Source organism: Hipposideros armiger, unplaced genomic scaffold (assembly GCF_001890085.2).
Source record: "Hipposideros armiger isolate ML-2016 unplaced genomic scaffold, ASM189008v1 scaffold_236, whole genome shotgun sequence".
NCBI lineage: Eukaryota > Metazoa > Chordata > Mammalia > Chiroptera > Hipposideridae > Hipposideros > Hipposideros armiger.
In genome coordinates, this window is record NW_017731586.1 from 2,303,486 (window position 1) to 2,322,236 (window position 18,751).

Here is an 18,751-nt window from a genome sequence, read left to right on the forward strand (position 1 = left end):
GCAGCCATCCTTGGTTCACAGCATGGCTTCTCCCACATGCCTCCAGGGTTAGCACAGGTAGCGAACAACCTCGAATTGCTTTGTAGCTCTTAACAGGCAGTCCCTGCCTGGTCACAGGCGGCGGGTGACCTGGGCCTGCACTGGAGCCCCTCACAAGAACCAAAATACTTGTAGGTTGGCTTCAGACCACAGCAGAGCATCACCCAATTAGCTGCACAAGTGGCACACACAAAGGGTGGTCTCAATAGGCACCAGAGCCTGCTGGGGTGAATCCCACTCAGTGGGTAAGACACCGCACAGCAGCCTTTAAGCTGTGGATGTGGCCAAACCCCACAGCCAATCAGCCTGAGGGTCAATCTCACCAACTGACTTGTGAATAGCAATCAAGTTTCAAATTAACAGGAAGGCACACACAATCCACACATGGGACACTCCTAGAGCACCTGGTGCAGGTGACCAAGGAGACTGTGCCACTGGGTCCCACAGGAAATTTACTATATAAGGCCACCCGGTCACGACTGAGGGATATAGCATAGAAACAAAGAGAGAGACAGCTAAAATGAGGAAACAAAGAAAAACATCCAAAACGAAAGAACAGGAGAAAACTCCAGAAAAAGAATTAAACAAAATGGAGGCAAGCAACCTACCAGATACAGAGTTCAAAACAATGGTTATAAGGATGCTCAAGGACTTATTGAGAACTTCCACAAAGTGATAGCAAGCATGAAAAATGTCATAGAAAACAAACAAAAGAAATAGTCAGAAATGAAGAATATAATAATTGAAATGAAGAACACACTATAAGGAATCACCAGCAGACTAGATGAAAATTATACAAATGTCTAGCCATTATGCTGTACACCTGAAATTAATATAAAATAATATTGAATGTCAACTGTAATTGAAAAATTATAAAAGGGGGGGATAGGTGAAAGGGACTAAGAGGTCCAAATGTCCAGGTTTAGAACAAGTCATGGGGATGTAATGTACAGCATGGGGAATATAGTCAATAATATTATGACAGTGTGGTACAGTGTCATATGGTTGCTGGACTTATCATGGTGATCACTTCTTTGTGTATATAAATGTTGAATTACTATGGTATACACCTGAAACTAATATAATATTGTATGTTAGTTATATTTTAATAAAAATTTTTAAAAAATAAGATACATTGAAAAAAAGAAATGAATAAGCAAGAGAACAAATATTTAAGCTGTTTTTTTAAAAGACTAAAAAATGGACAAATCTCTAGTATGATTAATAAAGAAAAACAGAAAGAATACATAGTCAATTGAGAAAAGGACATAAATACAAATGTTTCAAACATAAAAAATAATATAATATAATGTAAAACTTTGAAAACTAAGGTGAAATAGATAAATTACTAGAACAAAAGAAATTTATCAGAACCAACTCAAGAAGAAATAGAAAACCTGAAGAATACTATAGAAATGTAACTAGTGTTTTAAAATTTTCACATGAAGAAAATATACAAGACCCGGATGAATTAACAGGTGCATTTGACCAAACATTCAAGGACAATTCTAAGTGACATAACTTTCCCAGACAACAACAGCAGTGACAACAACAAAAAGACTAGTATACTGTTAGTCATTTAAGAACACTACAAGAAAAGAAAATTATAGGCTAATCTTACTCAAGAATGTAGATAGATACTTATATCCTAAAGAAAATATCAGCAAACTGAATTGAACAATGCATGAAAGAGATGCATCATGAATAAGTAGGGCTTATCTGGAAAAATGAAGAGTGATTTAACATAAAGTTTCATTAATATGATCAGTCATATTAATTAGCATATTAAAGAAAAAAGATTATATGATACTTTCTATGGGTGCAGAAATAGTACATACAAAATAGTTCAACAAGTATTCATAAACTTTCTAGCAAACTAGTAATAGAAGGGAACATTTTTAATCTGATAAAAGTTACCTATATAAAGTCATTAAACATTATGTTTAATGATGAAATGATAAAAGCATTCCATTTAATATTAGAAATAAAACAAGAGTGCTTGTTATGACCACTTCCATTCAGCATCATACTGGAAGGTAAGTTAGTGCAGTAAAATGCAAAAAAAAGAAAAAAGTAATTAAAAAGAAGATACAGAACTCTCATTATCTGTAGAAAATGTGATTATCTCTGTAGAAAATCCAGAGGTAAATACAGATAAATTATTTGAATTAATAAGCAAGTTTAGTAATTTTGAATAATATAATTGATCAATATACAAAAATCAATTTTCTTTCTTTTCACTGGTAACAGTTTATTTCAATGTTGTATTAAAAATACTATATATAAGAACAAAAATAGTATATGCAAGCTGCCTATATAATCTAGCAAAATATTTGCAGTTATGTTGTGAAAATAAACTGTAAAACTTTGAGCAGTTTATGGAAAACATAAATAAGTGGATCATATCATGTTCTTGGATAGAAAGTTTCAATATTATAAAGATTAAGTTTTCCTACATTAATTTACAGATTCCAAACAATTCTCATAAAAATCCTAATAGGACAATCAAATTTAAAAAATTTAAATGGAAAGGCAAAGACCTAAGAACATCCAAACACTCTTGAAAAATTAAGATGTGTGTCTGGGGATGAGGGAATGGACAGTTTCCCCATCAAAACTCAAGATTTATCAAAAGATAGATAAGTAACATTGATGTAGGTATAGACAAATAGACCAGCAGAACAGTCTAAATAATCTATAAAAGACCACTGCATTTATAGAATTTTTATTTATTATAAATGATGGTGTGATAGGTGGTTAGTCATATGGAAAAACTGAAATTGGATTTCTACCTTATACTACACAGGGAAATTAATTCTAGGTGATAATGACTTAGATATAAAAAGCAAAACTATAAAACTTTTATAAGAAGATATAGGAGATATTTAAGAATATGAGGGAATGATTTTTCAAAAATGACACAGAAAGTGGAAACTGTAAAGGAAAAAGTCGATTAAGTCAATTACACTAAAATTAAGTTCTTCTGTTTATCAATGGGCATCATAAAGAAAGTAAAACTATAAGCCATAAACTGGGGTAAGATATCTGCAACACATCAATCGATGAAAAACTATCACCAAGAACATATAAACAATTCTAAAATTGATATGAAAAGAAGGAACAATTCAACAGAAAATCGGGAAAAGAAATGAATAGGCATTTTTATTTAAGAGGGAACACGGAAGCCCAATAAATATAAGAAAAGATGATAAACATCATCTGTAATTAAAGCTGCAACTACACACCTAAATGATATGTCATTTTCTACTTACCAGAACAAGAATTTAAAGGGCTGCAATATAAATCTTGTGAGGATGTATAGTAAGAGAAACTCTCTTACATTGCTGGTATGAAAATAAATTCATATAGCTACCTAGAAAAATATTTTTGTGTTATTTAGTTAAGTTAAATATGAGCTCTTTTAGGCATATAGTCTAGTTTAGAGAAATCCTTGCCCATGTGCAGCAGGAAATATGTACAAAAAACTGGAAATAACCCAAATGTCCATTGACAGGTAAATCTTAAATATTCATACATAACTATTATGGATTGTAGCATACTCATACAATGGAATAATTTATAGCAGTGAAAATAAATTATAGCTTCATGTATCAACTTGGATGAATCTTATGAACATAAACTATAAAAAGAAAACAAACCACAGAGAAGAACATGTACAGTATGATTCATTTACATAAAACTCACAAAGTGTGCAAAACTAGATGATATAGTTGAGAGATACACACCTATCTGGTGAAATTAGAAGGAATGACAAGTGTGTATTTAGGGTGATGGTTGCCTCTGGGGCTGGAGAGTGGGAGGAGCATGGAATCATGGGAGACTGTTAATGTTCTGTTTTGTTTTGTTATTTAAGCTGGGCTATGGGTTCATAGGTGCTTGAACCATTGTTTGTATTTATATCTATTACATATGTTAGAAATATTCTTCTAAATGGTTTCATGTTTGATAAAAACAATATGTAAAATAAAATACTTCATTTTGTAGTCACAGGCTAGTCTTGTCTGCTCCACTGAAGGAGTAGAAAATTCAAAAGAAGCTGCTGTCAGGCAATTTTGCTTTTCATTAAAAATAAATAAATAAAAAATGGATAAGCAGTGTCTTTTTTGCACATTGTTCAGTTACTAAAATGTTTTAGGTTACTCCAAGGCCAACTGCAGGCAGACTTTTGCGTCATAACGAGTTTCAGGAAGGAGGTAAACCATTTTATACATAATCTTATGTGATGCTAAGTAGGCATATATATACAACTGTTACACAGCTGTTAAAGTGGTGAAGTTAAAAAATGATGTTATTTTTTCATAATAGAAATATATTTTATGGAAATGGGGAACATATAGTTGTTTCCCCCCTTATCTGCCAGGGATACTTTCCAAGGCCCTCAGTGGATCCCTGAAACCGTGAATAGTACCAACCTTGAATAAACTATGTTTTTTTTCCTACGCATACATGCCTTTTCACTTATAGGAAGCATTTTACAGCTTCTCTTTGGCATATCTGAATCTACAGTATTGCTACTCTTGTACATTGGGGCCTTTATTAAGTAAAATAGGGTTACTTCAACACAAGCTTTATGATGCCTGGACTGTTGATCTGGTAACCACGACAGCTACTGAGTGACTAATGGGTAGGGAATGTATACAGCATGGACATGCTGGACAAAAGGATGATTCACGTCCCAGGTGGGACAGGTGGAACATGGTGAGATTTCATCATGCTACTCAGAATGGCATGCAATTTTAAAGTTATGAATTATTTGTGGAATTTTCCATTTAATATTTTCAGACCACAGTTGACTATGGGTAACTGAAACTGTGGAAAGCAAAACTGAAGTTAAGGGAGGACTGCTGTATTATATTTTTATGAAAACAGGAAAATGTTTTACCTTTTCAAGAGCAAACTTGATTTTTCAGATTCTTTTAACTCAATTCTCAGGTTTTTATTTAAGCACTTAGAACTACTATCTCTTTCTCCAAATGTCTCTTGATTTCTTATTTTTGATTTTTTTAAAATTTACTTTTTATTATTATTAGTTTCAGGTGTACAAAACAATGCAATAGTTGTCCTTTTTACCTCTCACAAAGTAACAACCCCCCTCCCCCCATCCACTGCCTTCCCACCCCTGATAGCATACTTATCTATTACAGATTTCTTAGATTCTCTGCTTCACTGAGCTATAGCAGTAAATTATTTTGTACGTTCATTATTCTTTCTTGTGTTTCCTCTATTTATCTTCAGTTTTTAATTAGATTGTGTCCCTAAGAGCTTTGTACCAGGGATTTATTCATCAGTTATGAAAATTTCATCCCTCTCAACTTTATTAGACTATTTTACAAATTTAGTCTTTTTTTTTTAAAGATTTTTATTGGGGAATAGGGGGATGGGAACAGCGCTGGGGAGTTGGGGGAAGGGGAACAGACGAGTTGCTGCCCTTTTGTTCTTCAGTCTAGTTGTGGAGGACATTGCTTCACTGGCCCACGTTGGCACCATCACTGCTCTCTTCCCGGCCGAGGCAGATCAGTCGCCGGTTTCTGGATGGCTGCTCACTGCGGCTGCTGGCCACTCCTGCTGGCTGCTGGCTACACACAGTAGCCCATGGCAACCCACTGCAGCAGGGGCTGCAGCCTACGCCATTGCCTGTGACTCATGGCAACCCAGCTCCAGGTTGAGCTGTTGTTCAGCATCTTAGCTGTAGAGGGCAGTGTCACTGGCCCTCATACATGGGATCTGAACCGGGGACCTCTAGCATCCCAAGCCAGCTCTTAACCAATGCGCCACTCAGCCGGCCCTAGTCTTTTTTTTAAACAAGTATTTTGTATTTTCTAATAACTTCTCATACTTTTCTTTAAACTTTGAATATCAATTGTGTTTTTCTTATATTATCCTCCTTGAATGACTGAAGAAAAGCAATCAGACATGGTGATTACATTTTTATTTCCCATTTCTCTTATTTTCTGCACTTACAGATAGTTTGTTCAACTTTTAATACATCAGTATTAATTGATGTTGAATAACTATCTAATAATTAAAGTAAAAACTTGCTATTATATTTTCTACTTTTTTTGATAAAGTGAATATTTCATGTAATAATAATACACATGGTTTTTCTTGGTGTTTATTTTCACTGTACTATTCTATTCAAATTCTATTTCATGATATATCTTAACATTTAAATCCTCTCTTTTCCCATAAACTAATACCAAACTCTTTTGTCTCGGAAAAATCAATTCTACCTCCTGATATATTTCTCAAACCCTCCCAACAACTCTACAAGGTAGATATCATTTTTTTTGTTTGTTTTATAGGAACTGAGGTTCAACAAAGTGTATTCGAGTTCAACAAAATTTAATAAAGCAAATGCACCATGTTTGCTTGTTTTGGAGGCTGAGAGTTTAGAAAGGCTCAAAATAGTCATATTTTTAGTAAAGCTTTAAATTCATTGATTTCGTTACTCTTAAGTGTTTCTGATACAGGGGGTCCTAGAAACTCTCTTCTAAATAAACATTTAATTGATCTAAAAAAGTTTCTTATCTTCTCTCTTGTGTCTAGACTTTGGCTTGAAAATTTTCTCTACTACTTTCTGATCCTGGTTTGCTGTCGGTGTATTCTCATATTTTGAGGGAACCCATTGTATCTTATTAGGATGCTTGCCTGATCTGACTCTTGTTTCATTAAGTGGAAAGAAAGTATTCATTTGATAAAATGTTAACAACATACAATGTTTTCCGAGGAGGAAAAAACCATCTATATACTGTGGGAGTACTTATTAATCAACTTGAATGTCAAACAGTCTAATTTGCCAAAGATCTCTGCTAAAAGAATTCTCACTGCTGCAGGCGCAGAAAGACTGGAATGCAGTCACTCTATCTGGAACTCACTCGCGGCATAAATCTACTTGTGTCTCACTAGGTCCATGGAAGAACCCCTGTGGTGGGCAGACCACTGGCATTGCTCTTGAATGTCTGGGATATCACTTGGATGTCCAAGAACATGCTTGAAAAATACATATCTGTGCCACTGTTTCTTAGACTCCTCAGTGTGAGGAGGATGTTCTTACATCATGCTAGTCACCTCCTCTGAACTCCCCCCCCCCTTCCTGGCTTTCTCTGTATTCTTAGCAAAGTCTTATACTACTAAACAGGCATACACCACCACTGTCCTACAACCAAGACAAACGCTAGCGATCCAGGAAAAGTCTCCGGTTCAGAGAGTAACATCCGGTGCATTGCATTAACTAAGTTTTCAAAAGTAGTAGTATTTACATTCTTAAACTAAGGGCTTAATGATTTATTAATTGTTACATGAAATGATTTTTCAGAATCATTCAGTTCTTGTGTAGTAATTCTGATATGAGCAATTTTACTGTACTGGGTTTAATCTAAGAGATCCTGCTATTACCAGGATATTACCTGGCTTTTTCCTTCTGTTTCTGATCACGAAAGAGGGAAAGAAATACACAGTATTTTCCAAACTGTGTGTATGTTTAGTTGGGTAATAGAGGAAATAAAGCTTTAAGATTGAAGGTGAAGAAATCTCGTTGACAAGGACAAATGTGCCTGAGTGTTTTAAAGGCTGGTAAGAACCTGGTGCTAGCTTCTCTGCTTCTTGAGCTTATTTTGAATGATACGCTGTGAATGTCTAGTCCACCCACTTTTCTAAGGAGTCTTGGAACTTTACCAACGAAGTCATAATCCCCATGGAGCTGCCTCATCATCTGCACAGATATTTAATCTATATTTATCTGGGCACCAATGGTATCAGGTAGGATGAAAAATGTAAGATGAAAAATGGGTCCCTAATGAACTTTTTTGTGAAATTTCCAAATCAGTAACCTATATGTTTATGTATTAGTTTAAAATAATCAAACTATCGAGTCATGCCAATATTGACTGATCCTGGCCCTTGCTGAGGTAATTTAAACATATTTGTGAATTAAAAGTTATTGCCAATTATTAAGTACTAATGAAGGCAGAAAAGATTAGCTTTAAATGATTAAATTTGATAATAAACATGGAAACAAGATCTGAATAAATCATGTGTTACTATCAAAAACAATTATTGATCTTTACACAAAACATTATGCAATTCTGACAGTAGATAGTGTGAGCACCTTTGAACTTACACACGAAGTAGCCCCTTTGGAGATTGTACTCCCAGACAAATTCTCCATTGGTGCCATAAGAATCCATGAGTGAGAAAACCCCCAAACATTTGAATATCAAATATAATCCATAAAAAGCGGGAAAAAGTCTTCCTTCCACCTCTGCTAAGTTCCAACCTTATTTTAAAGATTGGAGATAAAAAAAAAAATCAACCAGTAAAAGCTGATCCATGGAATTTCTGCAACTCCCAAATGGCTCTTTTTCTTTGATAATTAAATGCTAGAAATTATATATATATATATATATATATATATATATATATATATATATACACACACACACACTTACACAATAAACTAACCCATACTATCTAAAACTGGGCATAATAATTCCTTTTAGAGAGGTTGTACACAGAAGTAATAGGTTGCTCTATAAAATGACATGAAAAATGATGAAATAGTGCTTATTTTTATAATCTTTGACAAGAAGTGAAAATACCATTTTCTGAAACCCAGGCAGAGGGCTCATTTTTATCATCTGCCAGAAGAAAAAGCATTGTTCATAAAATTGAGCACCAGCTTACAAATTCTAAATCTGTTTTTCTACAGATTTAAGGACCTTAGGTAAAACAGGGTAGAAATCTCCTTAGACAAGATCTAGCGGGGATTACCAAAGCCGGAGCCAACACATCCTACCCGTGTCATACCTGTGTGATGACAGCTTGCCTGTAGCTCAGCGGTTCTCAGACTTTAGCTTGTATCACTGGGAGGCGAATCCCACAAACAGCCTGAGTGCCCCACTCCTAGAGTCGATGATTCAGTATGTCTATGGTGGGGCTTGAGAATTTGCATTTTTAATACATTTCCAGGTGATGCTGATGCCGGGGACCACAATGAGAACAACTGCTTTGGCTTAAATTCTACAAGAAAGAGTATTTTTTACATAGAGTACTTCCATATTTAGGCTTCTATGCCTTGGGATTATTATATATAGTGAGCAGCCAGACATTGAGACCACTTGTTTAAAAATGTGGCCACAGTTTGGAATCCACACAGGCCATTTCTGAAGTCCACTGGGGTGGGGGTGGGGCATCCTCTGTCACAGGCTCTGGCTGGTTCACTCATGGCCTTCCTGCTGTGTTGCTTTCACCTGCACTGCAAAGGTTAATTTTGTTTTATATGATCACTTGCGACTGGCTTTGCAGCATGTTAAGAAAGAGCCTTCTGTTTACAAGGAAGCTGGGAGCCTAGAAATCATGTGGAGGCCTATCCTAAAACCACCTTTAGATGGGTAAGAAGACACTGGTGTTGGATCAGGGTGGGGGCTGCCAGTCTCTCGAGTTAGCCTAGTCTGAGTTCAAATTCCAACTTGAATACTTTCCAGCTGTCAAAGCATTGTGATGGGAAAGAGAAAAATAGACACAATTTACATACTTTCTACTTTTGCACTGTGGGAATGAGAATCACAGAAATGGCAGACTTGGTGGTGGAGATAAGATTCATTCAATTGTCTGGGAGCAATTGGTTGGTGAGGCTCAGCACAAGAAGCTGAGATTCTAGAAGCCAAGAACCACAGCTTTCTGTATTAACTAAAAGAGCAAGGAGGGAGGGCAAAAATGAATTCTAGATGTTATTTAAAATAATAACCAGCCTTTATTATGTGCTTACTAACACCATTTTACAGAGAGAGAGAGAGAGAGAGAGAGAGAGAGAGAGAGAGAGAGAAAGAATATAGAATAATGTTCTATATTGTTATCATCTTGTTTTGTTCCTTTAGATGACAACCAGTAACCCATTCATCAGATGCCTCAAAGTAACTATTATATTTATAAATCCATTCTCAACTCTGATTCTCACGGCTATCATTTTTAAGGACATATATCTAAGAAGCTAGTCCTCCTTTCTCCTACTGCTTCTGTCTGCCCAATATCAAAGCCAAAAGACCAGTCAACACAAGAGAAACATTTCCAAAGAAACACAGAAACATTTGATTAATAAACATGGGGAAAAAAGCATAAAGCTAAATATAAATTTCAAAAGATTCAATCTCAAATGAAAACCGAATCACCAAACCATAGGAGATCAAACCATCAAACCATCAAACCATAGAGCCATGTTTCCATTTCAAGGTATTTCTTAGAATACTTTGTGCATTTTCTTTAGTTTGCTCTTTAGGGAAACTATATGTGTAAAACACTATTTGAGATTTGTCCGTTAGAAGGCTGTAAGGAAGAAAATTCTTAAACGTTTGGCCACACCTTGAGAAAATTGGGTTATGAAATAGAAAGAAGGCAAAACCTACATTATCTTTGGCTTAACAGATGCTTCAGCACTCTTCTAATACCACGATGGGTTTCTTTCAGAATTAAGCAGTTCTGTAAAAAGGACTATTCTTACCCTCATCCTTCCGTTCCTTATTGCCGGCCCATCTTCTGCCAATCTCAACACATACAAATCCATTTTGTATTCCCTTCCTCCACGGATGCTGAATCCAAATCCTTTGGCTCCTTTCTCCATGTCCACAGTGAAATAATCAAAATCCTTAGGGGTTGGGGGGAAAATGGAATAAACAATTGTTTAATATCAAAGAAGCTTCTGTGGTCAGTCCCTTTGTTCTCCTTTCTCATGAAACGTTTTCCAAATGACATGGTTTCGTGAGAAGTAACCTGACTTCACAGTTCAGCAAAATGCAAGACGAAGCTCCAAAGGCTGGAGCAGATCAGAACATGGTCTACTGGGTCATTGGAAGAACTGTGTAGCTTGTTTACTTTGGGGTTCATCAGTTGATATGGCAAACATGTAATTCTAGCATACAGGCCTGAGTAATACGCTCTCTCCTTTGAGTTTTCTCACTCACTATTATTGAGCACCATATATAAATGTATCCAACCTATGTGTGTGTAAATTAGAGGTTTGTCGATTAGAAAAATGAAATTTAATGGGGTCTTACTACAACTCTCTGCTGCACAGACGACTGAATATCAAGCTGGAATGTAGGAAATAAATTTCTCTTTTACATAAAAAGCAATATGTCCAAGATTTCCTGACCTTTAATGTTCTTAAAATTTTGAGGGGATAAAGATGATCTTTAATCCAAAATAAAACACAATATAACCTGATAAGAGTTGGAATTGTATTTAATTTGTATCTTGGTATGTAGTTGTCAGGTATTGAATATTTACTAGATACCAGGCTGTGGTCTAGGTGCTTTTCATAAATGTTGAATCCTCACCATAGCCTGTAAGGAAGACCCTCCCTTTAGGAAACCGTAGCTCAGGGGACTTGTGGAAGTCACCATGGAAGTCATGCATCTAACATGGAAATACAATTATAAGAACCGCTGTTGTGTAGAGAGGGACTCAGGGCTTGTTACAGGGATTACAGACTGGGTGATGAAGCCAGGCCTGGCCTTGCCCTTTACCACCAAATGGGAGGCAGGGACCATGCAAATAATTATGGATCTAACATAGAAAACCTCCATGTTGGCATTTGTAACATTTTCTGCATTAGCAGCACCTCTGAGGTCCCAGGTAAGAGCATTTTCCAACTTCGGCAAGGTAATGTACTGGGAGTCAGCTAGCTGACATTAGTGGAGACTAGTTCATCCCATTATCACTCACCCACTTACTGATTGATTGATAGTCCTGCTTTATTCTGAAATAGGTTTATTTATTCAGAGCATTTTGAGGATGTGTATGTTACCCAGAGGATATCAGAACTAAGAATAGAACTTGGGTTGTCTATCTCAGAAGGGTGTTTTTTCCTTAGACTCCCACTCTATTTCATTCTTGGCACTTCAGGAAGTCTTGGTCCCGGGCCCGCAATGATCTCAGGGATCAAGGTACCTGGGGCTGCCTGTAGTCTGAGAGCGGGTACTGCCTGGTGTCGGGGGAGTGCTGCCTGTAGTCCAGCAGGGGAGGTTGCCTGTAGTCCAAGGGCGGGGGTTGCTGGTAGTCGCCTCCTGGGGGCTGCCTGTAGTCCAGTGGGGGTTGCCTGTAGTCTGTAAACGGAGGCTGTCGGATGTCTGGTTTCACATCTTGTCTTGCTTTTACTTCTGACCTGTAACTAAATGAATGGAAGTGGGATTTACTTTGGTATCTCCTCTGATTCTAAGGAGACCAGAATGATCGAATGACCTCAGGGCACGTGTGGGCCACTCCTCCTGGTGGTCCTTTTGCATGTTCAGGATCATGAAAAGATTAAATAAATGATAAGTGTTACTTTTCAATCTTTGACAAATTCCATATTGTGTACTTTTCACTTGGCTCCTTAAGATGTGAAGGTGAAAATGATGGTTCAACCAGAACTTTGGGGAAAGGATTCATGGGTATCCTTTTTTAACTTTGGCTATTTAAAAACTGTACAACTGTAGCAAATCCAGGGGGTTAAACACTTAACTATACATCCCAAAATATCAGTCCGTCTTAACACCAGTAAACCAACTCTCTTTGTGTCTCTCTCTCTTTCACACACACACCCCTTGGCAGACCACTCATTACTTCCTGAAAACATGATTGACATAATCTCTAAATACTCTGCAAATACATAATTAAAGGCTATTTTAACCTGCTGGGTTTGGTCTTTTTGAATATCTTACAGAGGAGTGATAGCAAGGAGCAACAGTAAGGTATAACCACCAACTACAAATCAAGTAGAAAGTCACTGAGTTATTGCTAAGAATAGAAACATATTACATAGAGTTTGAATACTAGACTATAGCTTTTAGATAACTATCAGATATAGTCACAATCATAAGATGGAAAGAAAGGCAAAAATGTTTATGCTCAACATTTATCTCTTTCTTGTTTCTAGATATTAGTTACTAATAAAATAAATACAGAGACCAGAACTAGTTGTGTAGTGCTATTTTGTGAATCCAAACTGTTCTAAACTGAGGGGATTCCCAGTTTCAAAAGGGGACTAAAATAGCTTATTCTTACCACTATGGGGTCATTAAAAAGGTAAATTGAAAAATTATCTCCATAGTATAGAGGCCACTTAATTCTGTACTTCATTGCCTCTGACCACAGCATCAGTCTATAATGAGCTACACAGGGACAAAGGTAGGTTGAAAAAACAATTTTATCTAAAATGAATATGGAGGATTTGAGGAATTGAGAAAATATTTAGCACCAAGGCAAAACTCAACTGTGTCAGGAAAACACGTTCAAAATCAGTCAAGTTTTCACTTTTCAGACAAGGTGAGTTTTTTTTTTTTTTACTGGCTTATGGTCTCGCTGATGCTGATTATATTAAATATTTTATATCATTTAATATATTTTGTATTTATAAAATATAATTTTGTATTATATTAAATACATTTAATATCACTAACAATTGCCATTAGTGTAGTCTAATATTTGAGAGGACATACTGAAAGTATATGGCAATAGATGTATTTATTTAGGATTTTTGGAAGGCGGTTAGTAATGTAGTTATTTTAATCAACACTTTGAGTGGGTCCCATTTGTTACTTAACCTGCAGAAAGTGACACATTCCTTTTGTGAGTTGCAATATTTAAGCTTTGCTTTGTACCTCAGCAAGTTGTCCACTCACACATTGAGAGTGTCTATGCTGAGAACAGAATTATTTAAAAAATGCTTTGAATAAGATGCTGATCTATGCAAATGCATGAATTACAGAAAAAGAAAAGAACTGGGTGACATTCATTGGTGTGTGTCAGTTCCTGTCTAGAAATAATTTGCTTGGTGGTTTAGATGTCACATTGTTTTGAGTTCTAGCACAGTCACTTTATTTTCATTATCTGTGTGGCATTGGTATGAAATATCCATTATGGGCTCCACTTCCAACCAGCTGTGTCACAAGGTATAGCAAAGAGGGTGAAATGTAAGAGCATCCCCACAGATTACACAAATACTTAGAAATAAAAACAGTTAAAACTTACAACATTTGTCACCCAAGCCTGCATTCCCACACTCAAACTTCCTTCTACACCAATGCCATGTGTCAGGACTTTATGTTAAACTGCACATCGAAGAATTCTTTAAGGAAAATATTACACTTAACTTTTTATGAGTTTTGATAACTTAAGTGAATGATACATTGACTAGGGCAAAAGTTATATTGCTTTGAATTTGTAAAACACTTTAAGAAAAATTGAGGATTATTAAAAAAAATAGCCTCTTTAAGGTTCCTTTATTTATGAAAGAAGGTCATCAGTATAACTCTTCGTAGCTATTAATTCCATTATTAAAGAGACTAGAGATGATAAAACCAGCTTGCTAGTGGTAAACTCTAGCAGAATTTTATGGTATGAAAGAGTTCCAGAACCAAGAAACACTGCTCATGTAGTGGGGGATCTTACAGTGGGATATCACCTTACGTGGGCCTTTCAATAATTTCTTCCAGCTTTAAGCATCTAAGGTTCAAAGTCTGTGAAAGAAGTCAATTTCCAATGCTCTTCCACTGACCTTGCTATTTAAAATGCTGTCAAACATCAATTGCCCTTGCTGGGGAAGGTGAACTCTGCTATTTATGCTTAGTTTTGGAATATATTTCGTAATGGATCGTTTGTTGTTTTCAACAAATGCTTCTCCTTGAATAGTGTTTTGGTTATGTTCATATGAAAATTATTTTTGTGTTTCCTGAGCACAAACAAAAAGGATGTGAAGGGAAAGAGAAATGGTTAGAGGGTGTGAGGGGTGTCAGGTGGGATCTAATCCAAAAGTAAATAAGAGGACAAAATATTCACTCACTCTAACTCATAAAATAAAAATTTGCAAGCAGATTTGTCATTTTATTTGATCCCACTTTAATGTGGGAACTGGCTCAATGTGATATGTAGGTGGGCACTTTTTGTACAAATGAACTAATAGAAAATTCATACTGTACGCTTGCTGTTTTGGAGACATCTCGAGCCTGGAAAAAGGCAGATTTTCCCCTCTGATACCCTGATCATCTTTAAACACAGCAAGGAAAATGGTTCTGGTATCTGCAAGATTATTGAATTTCTTCATTCACAGGCAAATGAGCACCCACTCACCATCAGAGTTAAGCCAGGAAACCTGAGTGGCAGGATAGAGCCCTAGAATTGGAGTGGGCACTTCCCAGGCTTTTAATATTATTAAAGCAAAAATAGCTAAGTGCTCGGGGCAAATTTGTTGATTTATAAAAATTTGGATCAGGTCAATCTGTTAATCCCAGAGTTAGGAAATATTTTCTTCTTTAGTCAGGCAAAAATACGCCCCAAACCACTGTGATAAGGGCCAAGTGCTGGGGGGTGAGCCAGTAGCAGGTGGGGCAGGACAGTGGCCTCGCCCAGCTGTTATTCTCCCCACTGAGCTATAACACACCTGGGATGACTTACCTACCCCAAGGCTGGGAGCAGAAGCCCATTTCCAGGGCAGTCTGACCCTGGAAAGGTGAAAATGGAATTGTGGCTGGGAGGTTAACTGACAGTGGCAGAGCCAAGAAGAAAAGTCTGAAGCTGGCTCAGGGGCTGCTGGAGCTCTCAAATCCTTCCTCTCAAGTCTAAAACGAATCCTGGGGAAAGCCAGTGCGATCTGGAGAAACAGCATATGGTGAAAGCAAACACATCTGGGGCTTATTACGGAGGCACCCAGGATTACTCCTCTGGATTGTCAAATTCTTACCTCTGTATCGTTGCCTTATGGGGCTTAGTGTTCTTACTTCTGTGGAATGTATTAAAACCATAAACAGCTGAGGACAACAGACGTTTACTTTTCTATGAAAGCAAATGAGGGAAATCAGAATAGAACAGGATTTTATCACACCTGTGGCATAGGGAAAATATTTGCTTTGCAACAGTGTGAGTGATGAACCTAGAGAGTTCTGGGACTCAAAAACTGGGTCTCTCTTCACCTCCACCAACACGGGAAGTAGAAGACGGGAAGCAGGTGTTCAGAAAGCATTAGGATCATGGAAAAGACCAGTGAGGGTTTCGTGCTCAGAGATGTTCCCGTGGACTGTTCTATTTCCTCCTTCGAAGGGAAGACGACATGGAAACATGTCTTCATCTCTTTCCTTAATGGCTCAGCCTAACCCAGGTTCCTTGTTACACACGAGTCACAATAAGAAGATAATTCAGTTTTTATATGGCATCCTTTTTTTCCTGGAAGTTCCAAGTACCTTATTCATATTCATTCATGCTGAGAAATGGAAGAACCTAATTAGATCATGGTAGGAGGCTCTAAGGTAAAATGCGATAAAAGTGCTAACGTTTATTAATACTCACAAACCCTTCAACATTTCGCCTTCTCCACACTGTTATCATTCTCTGAGTCACCACCTTGGTTACTCAATGGACACTGGGAGCCATCTCTGACTGCTTAACTTGCATTCACTCTGACCAGCCTGGAGTCTGTTCTCTGTGGGGCCCACTGAGGGATCTTGAAAAGCAGAGCCAGTGATGTCAGTCCTCTGCTTAAAACCCTCCAATGACTTCTCACTACACTTATGATCAAAATTTTTAACATGCCTCCAAGACCCTATAGGGCGAACCCCTATACCCTCACTGGCTTCATCTCAAACGTCCCCCCCTCCCAAACACACACACAGGGGCCTTATGTTTCTCCTGCGTGCTTGTTCGCTCCCTCCTGCCAAAAGGCCTTGGTATATATTCTTCACTCTGCTGACTCTCTTTGATTTGTTCTTCAGCTAGTTAATTCCTATTCGTCAGTTGCTCATCATTTCTTCAGCAAAAGTTCTCCTCTTGTGAAGGACAGACATCTGTATTTGCTACGAAAATCACATTTATAACATACACACAATCTCAAAATTGCACAAAGGTGTGTGCATACGGCCATTTCTACATCATGAAGATCTCTCTCCTGCCTGTCCCAAAGTCTTCCTCTCTCTGCCTCCCTCACCTCTTAGAATCAGAAAAGCCAAAGGACACTTTACCTGTTTTCATGTCCTTGCAGCTGAAGTGGCTGAGGAGGGGCTGGCTGGGCGACAGGGCTGTTGGGGGTGGCTGGGCTGGGCTGGGCCATGGGGCTCTGCTTCTCGGAGCTGGGCGCCGAGGCTGGGCTGCTGAGCTCTGCAACGGGCAAATGCAGTCAGTATGACACTGGTAAAGGGCAAGAGGTGGCCAGAGGTGGTCCCTCGGTCTCCTCAGATGACTCAAGGCTTTGGTTAGTTTCGCTTCTGTTAGACTGTGAGGCAGCAGCTTACACTTAATCAAGTTTCAATACCACTCCCAGAATTAGTATTCTTTCTTTAGTTGTAAGTGCTGCTGAACAAGGATATGAACAGAGTCTCTTGTCATTTTGTCAGAAGAAAAGATTACCAACAACAACCAAAAAAACAAATAAAAACCAAACCACCCAAACCTGTTAAAACTATGAAAAAAATAATTCAAAGGAGTAAGCTCTGAAACATAGCCTATTTCCCAGCATTGCTCACTGAAAGAAAACATTTACCCACCACTTTTTGATGTAAGGAGAAGTCTTACCAGGATTCCAAAGTTTGGATAAGGAACTAACCACAATAAAAATAAGTACTTTCTACAATCTTCTTTCTAGTTTCTTGTTAGTCTTATTGCTTAATAACCCTCTGTATTCCACGGTTCTCCAGAAAAAACAACACTAGACAGAGGAAGGTGAATTAAGTTGTTGTTTGTTAAAACTGCTTCTTGGAATTTATTTTAATAGCATCAAATTTTCAACTGAAATTATTTCTTTATGTTAGAATAAGAGCAAGGCAGACATATGTCCGACTGGGAAAATGGAGAAGCAAGTCAGGTTTTTAGCGAGCAATCTTGCTAGAGTAAATCCCCATTGAATATTTTACACATAATGGTGTTTCCAGATAACAAGTGAAAAAACCATGGTCATGTATTCTTTTTCATTTTTTTTCTGTTGTTGCTAGTTGGGTGATAAAAGGGAGGTGATCTATTAGCATTCCCTTATAAACCACTCTAACCCTTTTTTTTTTTCTCATAGCCTCATATTTCAAATTTCTTCTGCATTTGTATCAGGGTTTCTCAACCTCAGCACTATTGACATTTGGGGCCAGATAATTATGTGCCGTGAGGACTGCCCTGTGCACTGCATGATGTTTAACAGCATCCCTGCACTCTACCCACCAGATGCCAGTAGCATTTTCACTCCAATCATGACAATTAAAACTGTCTCTAGACACTGTTAAAAGTCCCCTGGGGGGACAAAATCCTCAGTTGAGAACTACCATTTTATATTTAAAGTCAGGTGGCTGTTTGGCACCTCCTTGTCAGTATCCCAAGATGGAACCAGTAGACTAAGGAAAACAGAGGAGGGCAAGGTGAGTGAGGCCCTCACTTTCCATGTGGGAAATTCATTGTAATACACTCATGAGTGAGCTCCAGGGACTGAACTCTTGAATGTCATGAAGAGTCAGCAGCTACAAAGGAGTAATGAACCCACTGTGTCTAGAAATGGTGAATTTATGGTGAATCGGTACTTACAACTTTGTGGCCCCTTATGGCATGGCTGTGATTTGTGATGCCCACTGCTCTTCAAGCCTCAGGGTGGAGTCTTTGTACAGATAAATTCGAAAGGCTACTTGGGAATTTAAAATTCTTATCAGATGCAACATTTTCTAAGCGAGCTCTCTTTATATCACAAAGCTTTCTC

The 18,751-nt window shown here is 37.5% G+C and overlaps 1 protein-coding gene across 1 annotated transcript in view; it reads right to left on the reverse strand.

Moving 5' to 3' along the window:
- MAGI2 (membrane associated guanylate kinase, WW and PDZ domain containing 2) overlaps window positions 1-18,751 on the reverse strand; it is a 318,539-nt gene that overhangs the window by 102,372 nt on the left and 197,416 nt on the right. Inside the window, exons 12-14 of the mRNA XM_019655111.1 lie at window positions 17,043-17,178; window positions 12,004-12,223; window positions 10,556-10,699 (exon numbers count right to left, since the gene is read on the reverse strand). Coding sequence (XP_019510656.1) covers window positions 10,556-10,699; window positions 12,004-12,223; window positions 17,043-17,178 — 500 coding nt within the window. The remainder of the gene's footprint in view (window positions 1-10,555; window positions 10,700-12,003; window positions 12,224-17,042; window positions 17,179-18,751) is intronic.